Source organism: Leucopleurus acutus (genome assembly GCF_964270905.1).
Source record: "Leucopleurus acutus genome assembly, chromosome: 4".
NCBI classification, from domain to species: Eukaryota; Metazoa; Chordata; class Mammalia; order Artiodactyla; family Delphinidae; genus Leucopleurus; species Leucopleurus acutus.
The window spans coordinates 139,006,104-139,027,397 of NC_139146.1; the positions used below are offsets into that span (position 1 = coordinate 139,006,104).

At 37.7% G+C, this 21,294-nt stretch overlaps 1 protein-coding gene across 1 annotated transcript in view; it reads left to right on the forward strand.

Annotated features, from left to right (window-relative positions):
* Nucleotides 1–21,294, forward strand: part of PPP3CA (protein phosphatase 3 catalytic subunit alpha) — a 299,473-nt gene that overhangs the window by 243,475 nt on the left and 34,704 nt on the right. The window contains exons 8-9 of the mRNA XM_082837840.1: nt 2,338–2,432; nt 20,536–20,661. Of these exons, the coding sequence (XP_082693966.1) occupies nt 2,338–2,432; nt 20,536–20,661 (221 nt within the window). The remainder of the gene's footprint in view (nt 1–2,337; nt 2,433–20,535; nt 20,662–21,294) is intronic.

Below are 21,294 nucleotides of genomic sequence, written 5' to 3' on the forward strand. Positions count from 1 at the left end.
CTCATATGCTCGGCAGTGGAGGTTCCCTTTGCCAAGCTCTCTCCCTGAGGAATTAGACCTAAAAATTGCCTTCTGGTGACACAGATATGGCAGGGTCCTGGGGAATAAGTGGTTTGCAGATGTGCTGTAAAGTCCCCTTTAAAGTCCTTTCATTTTTAGCTTGAAGAGGTAGAATTTTCACCTGGCTGTCTTAAGCACTGTGAGGCCACCTCCTTTTATTTCTTTCAATTCCCGCTCTTACCGTTGTCCCATAAGTGAGTAAATTGCCCGCTACTTTTCAGTCTTGGTTGGCAATGTGGATGAGAATTACACATACGTATTTAACAGGTATTGCATGTTGTACTCTTGTTTAAAGAATATCATTCCTGATCCCAAGTTTTAAAGGGCAAAAACAAGAGACATTCAAATGCTGGGGAAAATCCTATATTCTAACTAACAAATGCATAACGTGATTTTGTAATATCTGGTAAATTTTAAAAATGTAAACTGATTCCAAGGATTTAGAAATCTAAAAAAATATCAGATATGCACTTTGATGGTACATTCAATCTACATTTGGGAGATAGGCATAGGGAGAAATAAGCATAATTAATTCTAGGATTTGAAGTCCAATACCCTTCCCAGTACGCTCCACTGAAAGGCATTGTTTTGCCTTCAAAAGCTTAAGCTCATTCCTTCATATTCTAAGTTTTCTGAAAAGGAGGAACATTTATTTTTATAATCTGTGTACTGAAATTGGGAATTCAGATGCCCGCATTCTGAAGTAAGCCCATACCTGTGATGATTCTGAATCAAGGCAGATCCTGTTGTTTTCAAAATTAGCTTTTTTCAAGCAATCAGTCAGCAAGTATGAACTGATCCAATATTGTGTGCTCACTGCTCTTGTAGCCAATGTTCGCAGTAACCTATTGATATACCCAGCCAATCAGGTCCTCAGATAATTTTTTTCACTTTTCAGGGCAGTGGTGTCACCATTGCTTTTTGGCTGACTGTCCCAACTGAACATGTTAAGCCGATTTATCTTAATCCCATGATAGACCTGAAATCCATCTGCTTACTTGAAAACAGGTTGTGTCGATTAAAATCAACAAGTATATTTGTTTAAAATGAGCAGTTGACTGATTCATTGGGGAAAGTTGAGATTATGTCATCCAGATTCTTTGTTTTTATTTGCTGTCGAGTAGGCATAATCAGGCAGAGTTTATAAAGTCAAGGTACCAGGATTAAGAGTGTCACTATCTTTTCCATTCTGATTTTTTCCCCCAACAAAGCTCAGTTCCGTAAGCAGAATAAATACTTCTAGGACATTTCAAAAGATTTTGAAGGGGGTATTTTCTCTTGGGAAAAGTAGTATCAAAATATTTGTAAAATTATAAACTTTAAAGTCGTTATTTAATCTATCTAAAGGTACTATCTGAGGCCTGTTTAGACCCCAGCTAAATTAGGCATGATTAGTCTGCCAGAAATAACTGACGCAGAAGAACCAAGGAATGATAAAATTTTGTTTTGCACTTTAGGAATTTTTCTAAACTAATATTCCTGAAATCTGTCACATAGAAGTCGTGAGATACGTTTTCACCTTGATGGAGAAGAACCAAACCTCCTGTATTTTTTGATTTGAGGACTAGAGTCCTATTTTTGTCTCAGTGAAAGAAAAGTAACTGGATTGTTAATTTATTTCCAAACATCTTGCAGAGGTTTCATTACTGATTGATTAAATATTTCCCTGCTGAGACAATAATCTTTGACCTATAGACACCAGAAGAGATTGGTAATAAATAAAATTCTAAAATAGAAACAATTTCAGCTCGTAAAACCCATAGATTTAACCAGACATTCTATGAAAAGCAAATCACTTGGTCTGCAAATCACCATGACAGAATATTGTTACAAATAGAATAATCAGCCTGGTTATTAGTGGTAAAGTTTTGTATATCGCACTGCTTATTTAATCTATTTATGTTAAAAATATTGGCAAGCTTATGAAAAACATGGTAGGTACAGGTATCTGTGTACAAAAAGCAGCCTTTGTCCTCTCTATTCAACATGGAAATGAATTCTGATTTTTCACTGAATTCCACTCTCTCCCAGGTCTGCTAAACTTAGAAAAGACCTATTTTGAAATTGTACATATGACTGTGCGTCTCCATTGTCACCCTCAAAATGAATTGATGTCTGTGTATAACAGACTTCAGAGAGAAAATTTTTAGTGCCTCCATAATTGAATTCTCTTTGAATAATAAAACTTAACTTTAATTTTCTATTTCTAAATGTCTATTTTGATATCATCTTTTTTCCATACTTAGCCTTGTTTTGACTTGTATTTATTGTTTTTAGGTACCGCATGTACAGGAAAAGCCAAACAACAGGCTTCCCTTCTCTCATTACAATTTTTTCAGCACCAAATTACTTAGATGTATACAATAACAAAGGTGAGTGTTCTCAAATCCCTCTTGGAGTTTTGTATAGTATGTGTAATAACTAAGTTCTCTTTTGGTCTGGTTTTAATTAAGCATTTTTAGTCATTCTTTTTCTCCTTACTTTTTCATTTATTGTTTGATGCAGATTTTGTGATTATCTTCAAAGTTCCAGATTCAGTTGGTCAGAGGTGGGAGCCCAGGCACTGTTATTTTTTAATTGTTCTCTAGGAGATTCTAATGTAAAGTAGGGTTGACAGCTACTGCTATGATAGGTATAGGCGATTCTAATGTAAAGTAAGGTTGACAGCTACTGCTATGATAGGTATAGCCTTTAAAAGAAAGAATAATTGAGAGAAACCCAAAATCATGCTTCTTAAGAAGGATAGGGATTTAAATAAGAATAGTGTGACTGCACATGTAAAGGATTGTGAGAAATAAGCAGAAAGAAGCTATAACTTGAAATTCAAATTCAGATTTCATCTGTTGAGTCAGACCTTGTGATAGGTATGTATTCATTTATTTTTAAAAAATTGAATTAAACTTTAAAATAAATATCATTTGCCTCCCAGAGTGAGTCTCTATGGTAACTGCCTTGCCCAAGGTCACTCAGTCAGGTAGTGATGAACTGGCATCAAACCGACATCATCTGGTCCAGCATCCTGTACTTTCTTTCTGCAACACTGTACCTGTGGCCCAAAAGAGACCAGGAAAGGAGAGGGCATTATTTACTGACTAGAGAAGAGAGGGGGAGTGGGGGCCACATTGTTTTCTTTCATAAAGGTAATCTCTTTATGAAAGGAAATGATGTGAGGTGTTAGAGGTGTGGCAGAATGAATGAGAAAGTGTGAAACAGTCATTAACCCTCCTTGGCATTGGTCCGGATAGTATATATGCAGCATTTCTGAGTGTGGCTTTCTGAGATTAAGAGAAATGAGACAGAAAGAAACCAATCAAATAATACATGTGAGGCCAAATACAGGCCAGGAGAGGCAGGAAAAGGCAGCCTTATCTCTGAGCCAGTCTGAAAACTCCTGGAATTGGGAGCCTTTCCCATGCCTCTGCGAGTTGTGAGAGGCAGCTTCCTGTCCTAGGCTGGTGTCCAGGATGCCTTCCCAGGCACCTGCTTGCTGCCCTCCGTCCTTATGAATAGGTTGTTACCTTCGTTTCAAGCCTGCATTCCACTTTCCCCTTTGCCTGTACCCTGATCTCCTGCTTCGCACTTTCCCACCTCCTGCTGAGGCCTGGATCCTGAGGCCCGTACCTTCTGGATCTGTCAGGGATCCTGCTCCAAAGGGCAAACCACATGTCACACTTTCCAATCACTACCTCTCCCCAGAGGAATCTGCGCTGTCCTACAGATACAGTTTCTGACTGTCCAACCCCTGTCCCCATGGCTCAGAGAGTGACCCCTGCTGGCTGGAGTTTGCTCTAGCTGCACAGTCTGTTTCGTTGCCATTTTGACTCTGGGGGACCCTCCCCTGTGGCCTTGGGGCATGGTGGTCAGTAGGCACAAAGAGTTTCTGCCACAACCACGGATGGCAGCATGTGAGGGATAGTTGTCCCCCTTTTCTTATTGCCTAGTTCCTAGAAAAGAACCTGCCCTTGGTTCTCTGTGGCAAGAAGCATGCAAAATCAAGTAAAACATGTTCTCTGCATATCAAGTGCTTATCAACTAGTTGACAGAGCAAGACATCCGGATGATTTCATGAAAATGTAAGACGGTGTCATTAAGTAAAACCAAGAGAGTCAAACACTAAGTACATTCGACAAGGGGTGATTTTTCTAGAATGGTCAGAGAAGGTCTTATTTCAGATAAAATATGATGTGGACATGGAAGAATGGTTAACGTTTGATTAGAAAGAGGAAGAAATAAAGTCAAGGCCAGTGTTTTTGCAACTTTTTTATTTTTAAGCAGCAAAGACTTTTTTTTCGTCTCCAAACAAAATCTCAATCTTGAAGGCTCTTGTGTAAAATCAATAAGAAGTAGTTCCCTTTCGTTGGATAAGGCTTCTCCATCTTGTCCCCAAAATTCCCCTTGGTACCTACAAGAAATGCAAGAACTCAGTAGGTTGTTTTGCATGTCCCACCGTGATCCTGTTATTTACCAAAAGTATATAATTTATGAGCACTTATGTTTTTGTTGTTTTATGGCATTAAACTTTTTTTCTGTTATACCTAGTGAAGGCAGTGCCCAAATGAATAATTTTCTTGACAGAGACTGATTACTAAGTAGCATGTACTATACTTACAAGTTTTTTAAAAATTGAAAAAAAAACCCTCAAAACAGGAAAAAAAAAAAAAAACGGAAAGAGAAAGAGAAAATTGAGATTTTAACTCCATGAAAACAGGTCTAGCCTTTTTCCATCCATCACAATGCTAGGCAATGCAGTTTTGCTTGAGACCAATAGAGATTTCTTGAATAAGATGTGCATTGCTTCTTTGTCTGTGGTTCTGATTTAACAAGGCAGAAACTTAAAAAGCAATAGACATCAGTGCATTGCTATCTTTGAGGTTCTGTGCTTCTTTCACTCTGCCTTTAGGGCAGATCACAATCTCTCGGGGAGGGGATAGAAGCATTTCATTTTGGGAACCTTTTCATAAAAGGAAAAAATTCTCCTGAGAGAAGAAGATAAACTGATAGGAAGAAGAAAGATATATTCTTCAGTTTGAGCACAATTTCAAAAGACTTTTGTGTAAAATCTCTGAAGCACTTTCAAGCTATTACACTAGCACTGTGTACAGTATGTGGGACTGGGAGTTCACTGCTGAAGGGAGGATGACTGTATTAGAATAAAATAAATGTTAACGAGAACTTTAAAAGCCAGTGCAATAAAACTGGGTTGCAAGCACCTTCAAAACACAATCAGTGGAAAGAAACAGCCATGAAGAATCTCTGAGTTAACCATTTGATTCTTAGAAAACAGATGACCATCAAGGCCTCTGGGATTATAACCTAGTAGTTAGAGTGTGATTTGATTTTTAAAATTCCTGCGAATTAAGGAAGCAGTAATAGCTCTCTGGCAAAATGAAAGAAAAAGAAAAAAAATAGGCTTATTCTGCCATCTTGTTTTTTAATTGAAGTATATTTGATTTACAATGTTGTGTTAGTTTTAGGTGTACAGCAAAGTGATTCAGTTATACATTACATATGTATTCTTTTTCAGATTCTTTTCCCTTATAGGTTATCATAAAATATAAAATAATTATTATAAATTATTATAAAATATTGGTTAGAGTTCCCCGTGCTATACAGTAGGTCCTTGTTGCTTATCTATTATATATATAGTAGTGTGTATCTGTTAATCCCAAACTCCTAATTTATCCCTCCCCCCTTCCCCCTTTAGTAACCATAAGTTTGTTTTCTACGTCTGTGAGTCTAGTCTGCCGTCTTAAAACCGATAACAGTCATATGATCAGCTTCATGTTTAAATGTCCAGTCGTTCGGATTAGTAGTTCATACTTGCCTGCAATTAAAAGCAGCTTTCAGAACGCAGTGAGGACTGTACATGTCCCATCCCCTATGTCAATCCCCATATCCTATGTTAATCCATTCAGTTCTTATCCTTTCCAGTCTGCATTAACAGACAAACAACTTGCCCCTCTTCCTGCTTCGGTTTCCTCACTCTGACAAATCCTGCTTACTCCTCCTGCAAGATGCCAGGGCCAAAGATGTAGCTCTGAATCCCAGCTCTGCCGTGAGACAACGAACTCATCTAAAATTATTGGCATACAGTGACATCTCTGTAAAATGAGAAAAAAAAAATTTTGTGTGAATAATAGCTGAAATTACTTTGAAACAAAACGTTGTGCACTATTAAGATATTATCATCATTGAATATTTTATATTGCTCGAACTATGCCATGTGTCTGTGTGGGGCTTCCCAGAAGCTGGCAGAATACTCTTCCTCTTCAGCTTCATAGTTATAATTTTACTTTATGGGTCAGTCTACCTTCGTGACCGATCTCTCTGCGTCCCTCTGCATGAACCCTTTACTTTAGCCAAATTGTTCTGCTCATCGCGCCGAACAACTTTTGGCTTTCCTTTTCGCCACATCTTTGCCCACCCACTTCTTTTCATCTATATCTAGAATACTTGTCTTGCTCTTCTCTGCCCATGTAAATGGACTACACCCCCTCCAGTCTGTCTGTTGGCAGTTCTTCTCTTAATGCCTGTAATACCAATCATTTACCCTTCACCTGCAATACCAATCATTTGCCCTCGTACTTAGCATTTACTTTTGTTTCTAGTTAGCTTTTCCGTGCATTCCTATAACTTCCCAATCAGATAATAGTTTGAATCAGGGGCTTTTTGATACACATTGTAAAGCCAAGTAGCATGCCTTTTACATGGTAGGCAGCCAATACGTGCATTGATCAAAGCATTTTCTTTCTGGGAATTAATAGCAAGACAGTGCCCAAAAGTATCCTATCGGTGTTGACCCTCAGAGCTTTATCTGTCTTTAAATTACTGCTGTAACCAGTGTTGATTTCCCAGTTGGAGTTAAACATTTGCAGAGTACTTAGCACCTTTGAATTGTTTTTCTCCTGTGACGCTGTAGCCCAAGGGAAAAGCGATTTCACAATTATCCAGATACACCAAACAGAAGAAAAATGCAGTAATGACACGTTGCTACTGCTGCTGCTGCTTCTTCTTCAAAATAATTTTCCATCTGTGAAAGTGACTTCAACCTCATCCACTCACCAACGTAACAAACCTTTATTGAGAACTTACTGTATACCAAGTACCATGTGAGGTGCTAAGGATATAAAATAAACAAGACAGACATGGTCTTTTTTCTAGTGGGGTTTATAATCTAGTAGTGTGATAGGCGTTAAAGAATTTCACCAATAATTATTTAAATATATTTGCAAAATCCTACAAAGAAAAGAACGGTATGAAAGGAGAATGGAAATAGGCTGGTGGCAACAAAAAAAGCTTAACTGAGAAAGTGACATGTAAGCTCTCTTAGAGTGAAATCTCTCAGTGCAGGAAAACACAATGGCAGATGTGAACTCTGCTCTAAACAATTTGGTTTGGCCGAAAACTATAATAAACCTCTTTTTAAAAGTGTTTTAAACCTTGATGTAAACAGTTAAGTCCTTTGTCTCTCTAATGATTATAACTGTGCTTCAAAAAAATCTATAAAGTAAATTGTAGTAGGTTTCCATGTGGTGCTAGTTCTCCATGGTTCAGATGAGTCGTCATATGGATAGGTGAGAGGCTAGATGGATGGATGGATGCTACAGATGTAGAGAAATATAAACATGTATACCAGGGGTGTACAACTCAGTTCTAAGAAGATCTACTGACAGTAAAATTAAGTAATTAAGTAAAAGGTATTAAATGAAATGTATTTTGGAGTTGAGAGGAAAATCTAAATGACAACCAAACTAATACAGTGATCAAGACCAAAGATTAAAATGACAACCAGGAAAGAAATCAGTTCAATGCTAAAGTAAGTTAAGGAAGAGAAGTTGAAAATCAGCTTTCAAGGATGGACAGGAAAAGCATTGTTTACAAGAATTTTGAGATTTTTTTTTTTTTTTGCAAAAGTCTATGCTTTTTGATAGAAAAAAACATATTATGATGTTTTGGACTTTTAAACTAGACAACTTGATAGATTTACTTATAAAAAGCATTTTAGTCTTACCAAAACTTGCAATTTCAACATCCTCAAATATTTCCCAATCAAAAAGTAGACAGGGCCTTCAGGAAGGTACCATTTATAAATTAAAAGATAATGTCTGACTTGGCAGGAAAATACCATCGTAAGGGAGGATTGAATTGTTAATATAGTGAACCCAGGTAGGAATCTGAGTGGCAGTCGTGATGTGAGCTCCAGGAGCAAATGCAGCATATCTGAAGCCAACTGGCCTTGAAGCCCCACCTTCCAGCAGGAGCTCTCAGCGCTCAGTGACACACCCTTGACACAGCATGGTGTTGCCAGGCCTTACAATCTCATTCCCTGCTGCACCGCAGTCCTTTCACACTGGGAGCTTGTTTCACCATTCAGGAATAACTTCCACAAACTTAGAGATAACTGGAACCTGCCAGGTTCAGGAGCCAAATAGAACCAGCTAGATTCCATCTTTGTCCTGTGTGGAGGAGGGAAAGGGGCAGGGGGAGTCTCTGGAAGGGAGTAGCATCACTGCCCAGGCAACCCTGAGTAGCACCTCTGCCTCTTTCTCTACAGCATGTGTAAAAGTTTACTTCCCTGCGAAGACACCCACGTTTTATAACAAGGGGCCATTTCCGTAGAGTCTGAGGCCTGTCTTCAGCATGGGCATCACCTTTCTCATTAACATATCCCTTTTTAAAGCATTTTTGGGGTATTTGCAACCATAGCCATAAATATGATCACTAGTTGCTTTACAAATTGGATAAAATTAATCTAGAGACTTTGCCCAATGGCAGAGTGTTCCCAACCCTTACTTTATTCCTCTATCATCTCAAATCTAAAGGTCTTCTTAATTGCTCTTGAGCAGCTGTTTGGCCAGTTCACTTATTTCAATATAGAAAATGTAGATACTTAATCTTTCACTTCAGATTGTATTTACATTTAGATAAACTATAAAAATACCATCTGTGGACTGAATGTTTGTGTTCCTCCTCCCCCCAAATTCATTATGTTGAGACTCTAACCCCCGATGTGATGTATTTCGAGGTGCCACCTTTGGGAAATAATTACTGTTAGATTAGGTCATGGCTGGGGCATTGTGATGGGATTAATTATAAAGATAGGAGGAAACAGAGGCTCTCTCTCTGCATGCACCGAGGAAGGCTATGTGAGGACAAGACCAGCCAGAGGGCCCTCACCAAGAACCTGACCCTGCTGGCACTCTGATCTGGACGTCCAGCCTCCAGAACTGTGAGAAATAAATGTTTGTTGTTTAAATCAAAAAAAAAAAAAAAGAAAGAAAGAAAGAAAGAAAATGTAAATACATATTCATGGTAGCATTTTGTTATTTGATATTTGCTAACAAATGCTAAAGCAAAAGCAAACAATAAGTAAGATACACCCCCATGAAAAAAGAGTCATTTCTTTACTTATTTGATAAACATTTTTATTTTTTAGCCCAATGAGTATTGGTAGAATTACACACACCAGGAAGATAATTTCTTAATAATGGTTATTAAACCTAGGACAATCTACCAAGGAGTAGTATGGAATATAAGAATCTATGAAGGAGTCAAGCAGAAACCATGAACAAAACTCTTAGTATTAACTCCTTTTATTATCAGTATGAGATGGTAAAAAAGAAATTTAGGTAGACTTTTAAAGGTAAAGAGAACTTGAAGTTAGAAGGTTTTGACTGGTTTTCAGAGAAATCACCTCTCTGAGATAAATGGATAAAATTAACTGCAGAGAGGTTTCAGTAGAATGTCCCCTTTACTCTGCCTTTTATAACCAGGATTCTTCAATATGTGCAATTCATCAGTGGTTGTGATTTCCTATACCTATAACAATAATAATAACTAATATTTATTGAGCATTTACCATTGCCAGACAGTGCTCTACATTTCCATTCCATGAATAAATGCATTTAATCTTTCAGGCACTCTATGAACTACATTATAATCTTGATTTTATTGATGAAAAACCGGGACACAGAGGAGTTACATACTTTCCCCAAAGTTCATGCAAGCTGGTCAGGGAATGGCACTGAGATTGAAGCTCGGCAGTCTGACTCCAGGGCCCACGGGTTACCCTCCTTCTGTGCTCTTGTGCATCAGCTTTGTTATGTGAAAGCTTTCAGGGCAGCGTTTGCACTGATCCCCTATTCAGCTCAGGGGTTCATTGTGTTTAGGTGACTAGTTTTCAAGGAGAAAGGAAAAGCGTTTGAAATGAAGAGTCGTTTGTTATCACTTTTAAATTACATGAGTGTTTTACATCCAAATACATACATTATTAAAAGATTAGAGTATCTTTTGTACTAGTCTGAAATAAATGTCTCCCTTGAAAAGATATCCCCCAAAGCACTTAGGCTTTTGCTTTTGTTTATTCAGCTCTGCTGTGAAAGTGTCATTGCTGGAGGCCGCTTTCTAAATAGATTAGTTTTACTCCAGTAATCACCTTGCTTACATTTAAACATTTAATTAATGGGACAGAAGGTGAAATAAAAAATAGAAAACCTATCAAGATTGAATATTTAGGGATTACTTTCCCTATATATTTTAATTGAATTAAGCTGCGTATAATCTATGTATCTTTACTCTAACAAATGGCCTTGATTTCTTTTTTTTTTACATCTTTATTGGAGTATAATTGCTTTACAATGGTGTGTTAGTTTCTGCTTTATAACAAAGTGAATCAGTTATACATATGTTCCCATATCTCTTCCCTCTTGCCTCTCCCTCCCTCACACCCTCCCTATCCCACCCCTCCAGGCGGTCACAAAGCACCGAGCTGATCTCCCTGTACTATGCGGCTGCTTCCCACTAGCTATCTACCTTACGTTTGGTAGTGTATATATGTCCATGCCCCTCTCTCGCTTTGTCACAGCTTGATTTCTTAACCATCACCACTACAGGATTGTAAATTTCAGCAGTTAAGTAATTGTGGAGCTTCAACAAAGTAAGTACTCTATGGCAGTGGGTGCGATAATCCTCGCTTTTCACAAAGCTCTGCCCATAAAATCAGATCTCAGTGTTCTGTGAACCCTTCCTTGGGGATGAAGACAGGACCTCTAGCAACCTGAGTCCTCCATCCAGATTCCTTGTCAGTGCTCTTCTGCTGCCCCTTGGACGGGACCATTTAAGGCTTACATCTTGTGTTACATTCCATTTTCTGACAGATGGTTAGAGGATTCTTACCCTGGACTGAAACCAACTTCTCTAGAAATCTAATTGTCAATAAGGCATTTAACAGGAGGAAAAACAAGAAATATATATTTATTTGTGTGTGTGTGTATATATATGTATGTGTATATATATATATACACACACACATAACATATATGAAACGTTAAAGATTGAATCAGTGGATTATCCCTTGCTATTCATTATCTAGAGGTTCTAGACCTGGAAGACACTCAGTGACATTACTTCCACGAAAAGAAGTAGATATCAAGTGTATAGGCTTATATTAACTCAGTGCCAAGGATATCTTGGAGATAGCAACCTAGAACCATTGCAAGCTGCAGCTTAAGGCTTGATACCAAGTACAAGGTGAAAGAGCATACAGACACTGAAACAGATACAGATACAGGCACTACTTTTCAAAGTACGTCCCACCGAGGTACACTTACCCTTGTTATGCATTTGGAGCTGATTAAGTATCAGCTGTATTGAATGAGAGCCAGTGTTTCCTATGTCCATGCCATCTCCCCCAGTAGCTTAAAGCTTCAGGTAAATCTTTCTCATTTAGTCTAGGGTTGATTAAGCCTTATTTTAACATTATAATTGTATAGATTAGAACTTAAAGGAATGTACCAGCTCAAACTGATAAGGAACTCAGAACTGCCGATGACTCCTTGTTGACTTAGCAAAAAATATTTAATGGTAGAAATTCAAATTCTCTTTGTGAAATTGTAATGTTAGAAATGATTCACAGTGTTTGACTGGACTTGGGCTAATCCCAAGGATCAATTTTTGGCCCAGATTCTCTGGATCCTAGTATGTCGATGTGACACATTAAGTGGGAATCGTAAAATGGCAAAACTATTAAAAATAGATAGCCATTCTTTCCTCAAGGAATTTGAAACTGAGTCATGATACTTTATATTTTTCAGGTGCCAAAATTTTATCTGATTGTATATATTATAAATATTAATCCCATATATTATTTTATTTGATCTTCATATTTTGAAGATGACCTAATTATTCCTATTTTACAAGTTTGAAAGGTACGACTCAAATAAGGAGAAATGTTTGCCAAAGCTCACATAGTTACTATGTGACAGAGACAATATTATTTCCACTCTTATCTATTTTAGAATCTTACAATTTTAAAACAGAGTTTAGCCTCTGAAGTGACATATTACCTTTTAAGCAAATTCTTTCAAGCACCCTTCAGACTTCTGTTCATATGCGGTTAGTTACATTTTTAGTGTCCTGACAAGTTACATGTTTTATGTTTTTAAATTTTTCTTTATTTTCTCTTTTTTTTGCCTGCCTGCCTTCTTTCTTTCCTTCCTCTCTTTCTCCATCTTGTCTTTCTTTTCTCTATTTCCTTTCATTAGATCTTTTCTTCAGCCAACACTGTTGAGCATCAACCATGTGCCAGGTATGGTACAAAGCACAATAAAAGAAAAAAGAAGAGAGAGCTATGCCTTCCTCATTCCTTCTATCATCTGCCTTCCACTTACTTTACTCAAAATTCTGTATTTGAATAATACCTGATTCAGAATTTACTAATGCAGTATTAAGAAGGGAAACACATAACGCACACTCATGCATACATACACGCACACACACACACACACACACACACACACACACACACATAACCATAAGATTGGCTCAGATAATAGATATATCTAGTACAGTCACCTTCCTTCATGTAAGAAAATATCATCCACATTTATGTAGGAGACTTGTGACAAAGTTAAAGAAGGTGTTATAGGTGCCATGAAAGAGGCCTGTACAAGGTAAGGGGGGAACAAGGGTTAGATGTGGGCGTAAAAGGATTATATACAGAAACACGTGAAACACACACACGTGTATTTCAATAAGTACAAAATCATTAGCTCATACCTTCAAGAAAATTATATATAACTACTGTTTGTATCCAGTAATACTAAGATATTTCAGGTTGGTTGAAATTCAGTCATTATGTAGAAGTTACTGAGCATGTGCCTGTGAAATACACTCTGATAAGTACTGAATTGAGCAATTTAAACATTAAATTTCTCAAGAAACCCATACTGAAAAATATCATTATGACAGAATTACCTAAAAATTACCTATAAATTGAAGACTTGAAATCCGTCTTCATAAATGCCTTGAACACTTACTTTGAGCCTAACCTTATAAGCCATAGAGTAAAAGTGAGTTACAAGTGTAGCCCTTGATCACCAAATACAGTAACCCTCATGAATTGGTAAATTTCCTTTGACCTAGGTCATGCCCTTTACTTAGGTCACTAATAATAAAAAAGGAATCTTCTTAAAACAGAATCCATCAGGCAAGTATAGGACATTGAGAAGAAAAAAAAAGGAAACAGGAGTGAGAAGTCAAATTTCTAAATGGAAGGAATCGTAGAGATTGTGTTTATAGATGCTATAACAGGTACTACAATAACTATGCATATATGTGAATGTACATATATATCTTCTCAAGTTTTTAAACGAAACTTGTACCCTCCCCAAAGTAATCTTTATGGGAACATATAGATTTTTAAAAATCTGTAGCATCTCTCCCAGAGAGAAGACCCTTTCATGCAGCATACCAACATAATCTTAAAATTCTGCCAAAGGACATTATGAGTACATAGTCCTACCTCAAGAATTTTATCCATCAAACTATCATGTCTCCTTCTATGATGGTAGGACTTTGCCAAAAGAACACACTGATGCTACGTTTTCTACCAGGGTATCTGAGGGTGGAAGAATTGAAAGGAAAAAACATCCTGGGCCTATTATGCTTTTTTTTTTTTTTGCGCTTTTTCTGGGTGGCTTCCAGGGATTCTGAAGTGCCTTCATTTGCTTTCCTCTCATCTTTGTTTCTTTTCTGTCCCTCTGTCCCATCTTTTGAAGTGGGGAGTGGATCGTCAATTAGAGTTGAGATAAAAATGTTAGCAGAAGGGTGAAAAGAATAAAATTTATCATTTCCCTTCTTTTGAGCTCTTCTCTCCTCTATCTTAGAACTGCCCTAGTAGTGTTGAGAATGCCTGAGGTATGTAGGGAACATTACAGTTACTAATCTGAAGGCTTTCAGAAAAAGAGCTCTGTGTTCCTCTTAAAATCGACTTGGAATGTGTTGAACCCATGGTTCGGTGAGCTCGTCAATGCATCTTGCTAGCAATATTTTGATAACTTCTCTTAAACTGGAAGCTCTCTTTGACCTTTCTATTTTTGTCATTTACTGCCCTGTCATCAGCTTCCCTGCTGATGGCAGTTGTAAAGAAGATGCTGCGAAATGTTATCAAGTTTTTGTGAACTATTGGTTTTTGTGTCTCATCAAAATTTTAAATTTTAAAAAGTAGGAGAGACCCCTTTAATTTACAGATTTGGATATGGCCTAGCAATTTATGCATGGTTTGATAGACGGAGGACTGAATTAAGATCTAGATTCTATTCCTCGGGCTTCACTATATTCAGATGGCCTTGTGGTATCATTAGAAATAATAGAGGTCCAGTGCCCCTTCCCTATTTCCTAGTAGGAGCAGTCTCTTTATCACTGATTTTTATATCTTTTACATAAGCATGATGGGACCAACTAATTGCATAATTTTGCAACCATAATTTTGACATCAGAGAAAGAACTGGCAGTCAGGTCTCCAGATTCATGGGGATTAATATTCTTTCTATTATACCAAATTTCTTCTGGCTATCCTTCACCCCTGTGTGTGCAACAAAAGAGCATTTGTTTCTGTGCTGTCTGGTCTGCTCTGAACAATGGTTCATAACCTAAGGCCCATATATGTGTCATAATCCCTCTCAGGGCCTCTGATACAATTGGTAAAGGACATGAGGGCGTGTGTATTGCCAGCAGAATAGAGGAGTTCCTTGATGGTAGACTTTGTTCTTTTTTCCTCTATTTCTCGGACAAGGTCTCAGGAGGTGGTCTCGAGTGATTCTTGAAGTACAACCATTTGTATTATTTATATGCACTGGAGATAAACATCTTTCAAGTACTTCAGAGGAGAGCACCCTGTTAGGGCTCAGTTGAGTTCTGTAATTCCAGCGGCAGTCGGAGGAAGGTGGCAGGGGTGGAAGATGAAACGTTAACTGTGAATTTCGTGACGGAATATTTGGGACTGTTCTGGTTTAATGTTTTTCATGTATTTTTGCAACATATATATTTATTATGCAAAAAATCAAAATTCATACGTTATTAATGTAAGATTATTCGAGAAGTATATTTGCATGAGTATTTTATGTGGCTGAAGAAAAAAGAATATATATTATTGCACTTGCATTTTTAAATGAAAGCTATTTATTTACTTTAACATGTTTATTGGAGTATAATTGCTTTACAGTGGTGTGTTAGTTTCTGCTTTATAACAAAGTGAATCAGCTATACACATACACGTGTCCCCATATCTCTTCCCTCTTGCATCTCCCTCCCTCCCACCCTTCCTATCCTACCCCTCCAGGCAGTCACAGAGCACGGAGCTGATCTCCCTGTGCTATGCGACTGCTTCCCACTAGCTATCTATTTTACGTTTGGTCGTGTGTATATGTCCATGCCACTCTCTCACTTCGTCCCAGCTTGCCCTTCCCCCTCCCCATATCCTCAAGTCCATTCTCTAGTAGGTCTGTGTCTTTATTCCCATCTTGCCCCTAGGTTCTTCATGACCATTTTTTTTTTTTTTTAGATTCCATATATATGTGTTAGCATACGGTATTTGTTTTTCTCTTTCTGACTTACTTCACTCTGTATGACAGACTCTAGGTCCATCCACTTCACTACAAATAGCACAATTTTGTTTCTTTTTATGGCTGCGTAATATTCCATTGTATATATGCACCACATCTTCTTTATCCATTCATCTGTCGATGGACACTTAGGTTGCTTCCATGTCCTGGCTATTCTAAATAGAGCTGCAATGAACACTGTGGTACATGACTCTTTTTGAATTATGGTTTTTTCAGGGTATATGCCCAGTAGTGGGATTGCTGGGTCGTATGGTAGTTCTATTTTTAGTTTTTTAAGGAACATCCATACTGTTCTCCATAGTGGCTGTATCAATTTACATTCCCATCAACAGTGCAAGAGGGTTCCCTTTTCTACACACCCTCTCCAGCATTTACTGTTTGTAGATTTTTTGACGATGGCCATTCTAACTGGTGTGAGGTGATACCTCATTGTAGTTTTGGTTTGTATTTCTCTAATGATTAATGATGTTGAGCATTCTTTCGTTTGTTTGTTGGCAATCTGTATACCTTCTTTGGAGAAATGTCTATTTAGGTCTTCTGCCCATTTTTGGATTGGGTTATTTTTTTTTTTGACATTGAGCTGCATGAGCTGCTTACAAATTTTGGAGATTAATCCTTTGTCAGTTGCTTCATTTGCAAATATTTTCTCCCATTCTGAGGGTTGTCTTTTCATCTTGTTTATGGTTTCCTTTGCTGTGCAAAAGCTTTTAAGTTTCATTAGGTCCCATTTGTTTATTTTTGTTTTTATAGAAAAATAAGAAAAAAGTTCTATTAATAGCCTCTTAGAATTACTGAGAATATTCATCAGTCTTTGTGTTAATGATGAGATCTTTGCTGCAGAAGTTTGTGAACATCATTTGGGTCTGGAAGAGGTCGTATAAGTTATCTGGATAAACCCATGTAGTGAGGTGAGGTAATTTAGACATAGAGACATTAAGTGACCGTGTGTCTTAGAATTCATGACAGAATCCATCTCTCGGTCTCGGCGCCTGGCCTTCCAGTCCAGTGCTCCTTTTTTAAAAAAAAGAATAAATGTGGAAGGAGAAGGGTGAGAATATTGTGGAATACTGGAAAGTTGAGGCACTTCAGATTCAAACCCAAACTGAAGTTTGCTGCTTCTCATGTGTGACCTTGGGCAAATAACCTCTCTGCTTATTTTGAAAATGCAAGTGAGAATCACTTTTGAGAGAGATTGCAAAGATTTGTGATTATAAAAGACCAAATATAGTGCCTGGTATAGAGCAGATGCTTAGAAAACGTAGCTGCTGTTAACTGGTATTATTTCTGCTGTTAATAAACAAAAATAAAATCTGTAAACAGTATCTGCTTTATCAGTAGGCACGCAGATAAATTAGGTTGAGCCAATGTTGAATGAATAAATGCTTTGTCTCGCCAGCTACAAAACAGAGCTTCTGCTTTATCTATTGTGGATAAGCCTTGTCCACACTTGTGAACGTGCGTCCTATTTCACTTTTCTCAAACACGTATTTTGGCAAAAAGCTAAAACCTCTTTAATTATGAATACCATATTCAAAGTTAAATTAGTATAACAGCTGGGACTAGAATTCATACATTTATAATTTAGGAGAGAGAGAGGGAATGGTGGAAAGGGAATGGATTTGGTGTCCGTAGAAGCTGAGTTTGAGTAGGAGTGATATCTTCCAGTTAGTTCCTGGTTGCACGATCCTAAGAAAGTCACTTCATTTCTTGGCCTCAAATCCTTAGTTTATAACATGAGGGCAGTCACATCTTTCTCAGATTTGTAGTAAGGATTAAGTGACATATTATAGAAAGCCTCTCTCTTTCATCTGGGGTACTGTCAGTTATAACACTTACTTTCCTTCTTCCTACTGTACCAACCTAACACTAATAAAAAGTGGGGGAGTGGACTTTGAGGAGAAATTACTCTTCAAAAAGATGACTTAGAACCTTAAGAGATCCTTTTGAAGATGGGAGGATCCATTTCTGCTAATAATATGCAGTATTCAAAAATGGTAAAGACCTTTTCCATGAAGCCGGTGCCCAGGGAGCAGTTAGCAGAAGCGGGAAGTACTTCGCCTTTCCCATCTGGCAAGTCCCAAGTATTGATATTGTAATTTGCCATGAGTTTTTCATTTTGCATGTTTCTAATACTATGTGAATGTATCCTTAGGCCAAATGACATATTGCATAAATGATAGGATAATGCAAAGAAGAACAGGTTTACAGAAGTGTATGCGGGATTCAGCATTCCATGGGAAGAAGACAGTTAACTCCCTCCATATCAGTGTGGATTGCATTATCTGCAATTCCTGTCCCCAAACCATCTGTGATTCTGTTCCGTGGAACTGGGTTGGTCAGCCTGAAATATGATTCAAAGGAAAAAACCTCACAGTTCTCAAGTATGATTTTTGTTAACTTCAAGCTGCTGAAAACATCCACTTTATTATTCAGCTGCAATATGATGTATGTAGTATGCAAATCACAGAAAACTAGACATCCTTCCCATGCTCTGCACTGATCAACCCCACCAAGATCCTCTTAGTTCTGAGCCACACTTTAACAGTAGCATTGCTGCTGTGGAATACATCCAGAATAGGATGAGCAAGATGGGGGAAAGGCTCTAGCAGCGGTCTCATGTGAGGAAGGGCCAAAGGCATTAGGAAGAATTTTCTTGAAAAAGATTATAGGGAAAATACCAAGATGTATCCTTAGCTTCTGAGCATCTGTGCTAAGAAGGTGGTATATGAAACATAAAGATAGAGAGCCTGCTGTATGGTACTTGTCCTTACAGCCGTAGGGAGACGTTGGCTATATACATATACACTTAGAATAGCTGTGATCAAAACTGAATAATAAATGCAAATAGAGCTGTAAGTCAAGGGCTTTTGGAATTCAGAGGAGAGACATCCACCAGAGGAAATCAGAAAAGATTTCACAGAGGGGATAGTGTTTGGGCTGGGCACCGAAGGATGGGAAGAATTTGGAAATTCAGAGGTTTCTGAGAAGACATTCCAGGTGGAAGGAAAACGCGGAGTTATGAAAGCAATGTTATGTTAAAGATATCGATAAGTAGTTGAGTAAGATATTAGTGCAGACATTCATGCAAAGCTCAAACCCAGTAAACTCCCAGGAGCTCTTCAAAAATATATATATTTTTAAGGGATATCTTTATGCATAGCAATCACATGCTATAACATCTTCCACATACAAAAGTCAGTCCAAAAATTAAAAAGTCATGAGATGATTAATTTTTCTATATTTTAAACCGCCAAACAAAACCAAGAAAAACTCATTTGACAGCATCTAGGATCTGTTCAATAGTTTCTGCTAATACAATGCTAATCATGCTATGATAGGATAGTAACAGTAAAATCTTGCCAAAACTCAGCAAGGTACAGTGTGAGAGTATTGTTCTTAATATTTAAAGGACTGTCATTTAGAAACAGAAGTATACTTGATCTGTATTTTTCCAGAAGGCAGAACTAGGATCAGTAAGTAGTAAAGAAGGTTTAAATTCCCCCTGAGAATTTCCTACAACTTAAAATCGTCTATCCGTAGAGGAGATGACCCTATTAAAACAGGTAGCTTTTGCTTCATTGAAAGTATTCATGGACACCTGCTCACCCTGTGTCCCAATCGCTATAGATGAGGTTCTGAACCTGGTTAGAAGTGAGACTAGCTATGCTCTTAACATCTCTGCAACCATAACATCCCATGTGAGTGTGTGTCCAACCTACAGATACCAGGCAAAGCAGAGTGAAGCAGGCAGATTGATTTTCCCATTTTTGAGGATGGTGCATCCTTTTCAGAAGTCAAGGGTAGAGTCAACATCGGCATATTATTTAAGGCAGGATTCAGTCCAAACATTTTACTTTATTAAGTCAAGAGTGCAGTCTAATTTAAACTATTTTGTACAACTATTGTGAGTTGTACTGGAAAAAAGTGTGCTTTAAAAACAATAGATATAAATTCTGTTCAAATATTTGAGGATATTATTAAATTATATCACACTAACTTAGCTATGCCACTTTTATTCGTGTCACCAGGTATTAAATAAGACTAAAATGGGGGGCTTCCCTGGTGGCGCAGTGGTTGAGAGTCCGCCTGCCGATGCAGGGGACACGGGTTCGTGCCCCGGTCCGGGAAGATCCCACATGCCGCGGAGCAGCTGGGCCCGTGAGCCATGGCCGCTGAGCCTGCGCGTCTGGAGCCTGTGCTCCACAACGGGAGAGGCCACAACAGTGAGAGGCCCACGAAAAAAAAAAAAAAGAAAAAAAAAGACTAAAGTGTTCTTGGCTGCAAAAGGAGCTTGATCCAATTCCTGACGTTTGATTAACTATCTTATATAAATATTTGCCAAACTGTAATGCCATTTCATGTATAGTATTTATACATTGTGCAGCTAGATACTACACTGAATGAAGTTTAAATCCATAACTAAATAAACATTCGTGACCAATGAAGCTGTTTGCCTTGATGCTTTGGAACTTAAGTCAGATATATAGTTGAATTTTCTTGATCAACTCAAGGCATGTGTAGAAGCAGAAATATGTGCTTGTGAATCTAATGTCCTTCTTTTTGTTTTTTTCAGCTGCAGTATTGAAGTATGAGAACAATGTCATGAATATCAGGCAATTCAACTGTTCTCCTCATCCATACTGGCTTCCCAATTTCATGGATGTTTTCACTTGGTCCCTGCCATTTGTTGGGGAAAAAGGTATGTTGTGGAATCCTGAGATGTTCTTAATAAAATGGTATGGGAAGGAAGGAGAGGTAATGTGGCCTTTTTTACCATGAAACAGTCAGAAAGAGAAACACTTTGGCCTAACCAGTAAAACTCACAGGCTTCACCGTAGGAGCAGTGATTTGAAAGTATGTCACTGTATATGCCATTAACAATATGCAATGAGTGGAATTAAGGGGAAATAAAAGAGGAATATTAGGATAATTTATATAACCTCATTAGAATAATCCAACCCTTGATTGGCTTCAAGCTATAATGGCTACCTTCTTTTCTTACCCCTTCGCATTATAATTCAAAAGTATAGTTTTATTTTATAGACTACTGGTCAAATTAAAAGCTTGTGATAACCATGCTTTCCTCACATTTCTGATGTTAATAATAATCATTGTACGAAAGTGATTAATGGCTACAATATTTTGAAACACAACATGTACAATAACAAAAAAATAGTTCATTTAAAATATTGTGGCCATTAGTATAAGGTGAGACAAATTTACATTTAAAAAGTTGTTTATTAGCCTGCCCCAGGTTTACAGAAGAATTGGCCTTATCCTTCTTTCCTTCCTTCTCCCTTTATTTGGTTTTTGTATTTTGACCTAAACCTCA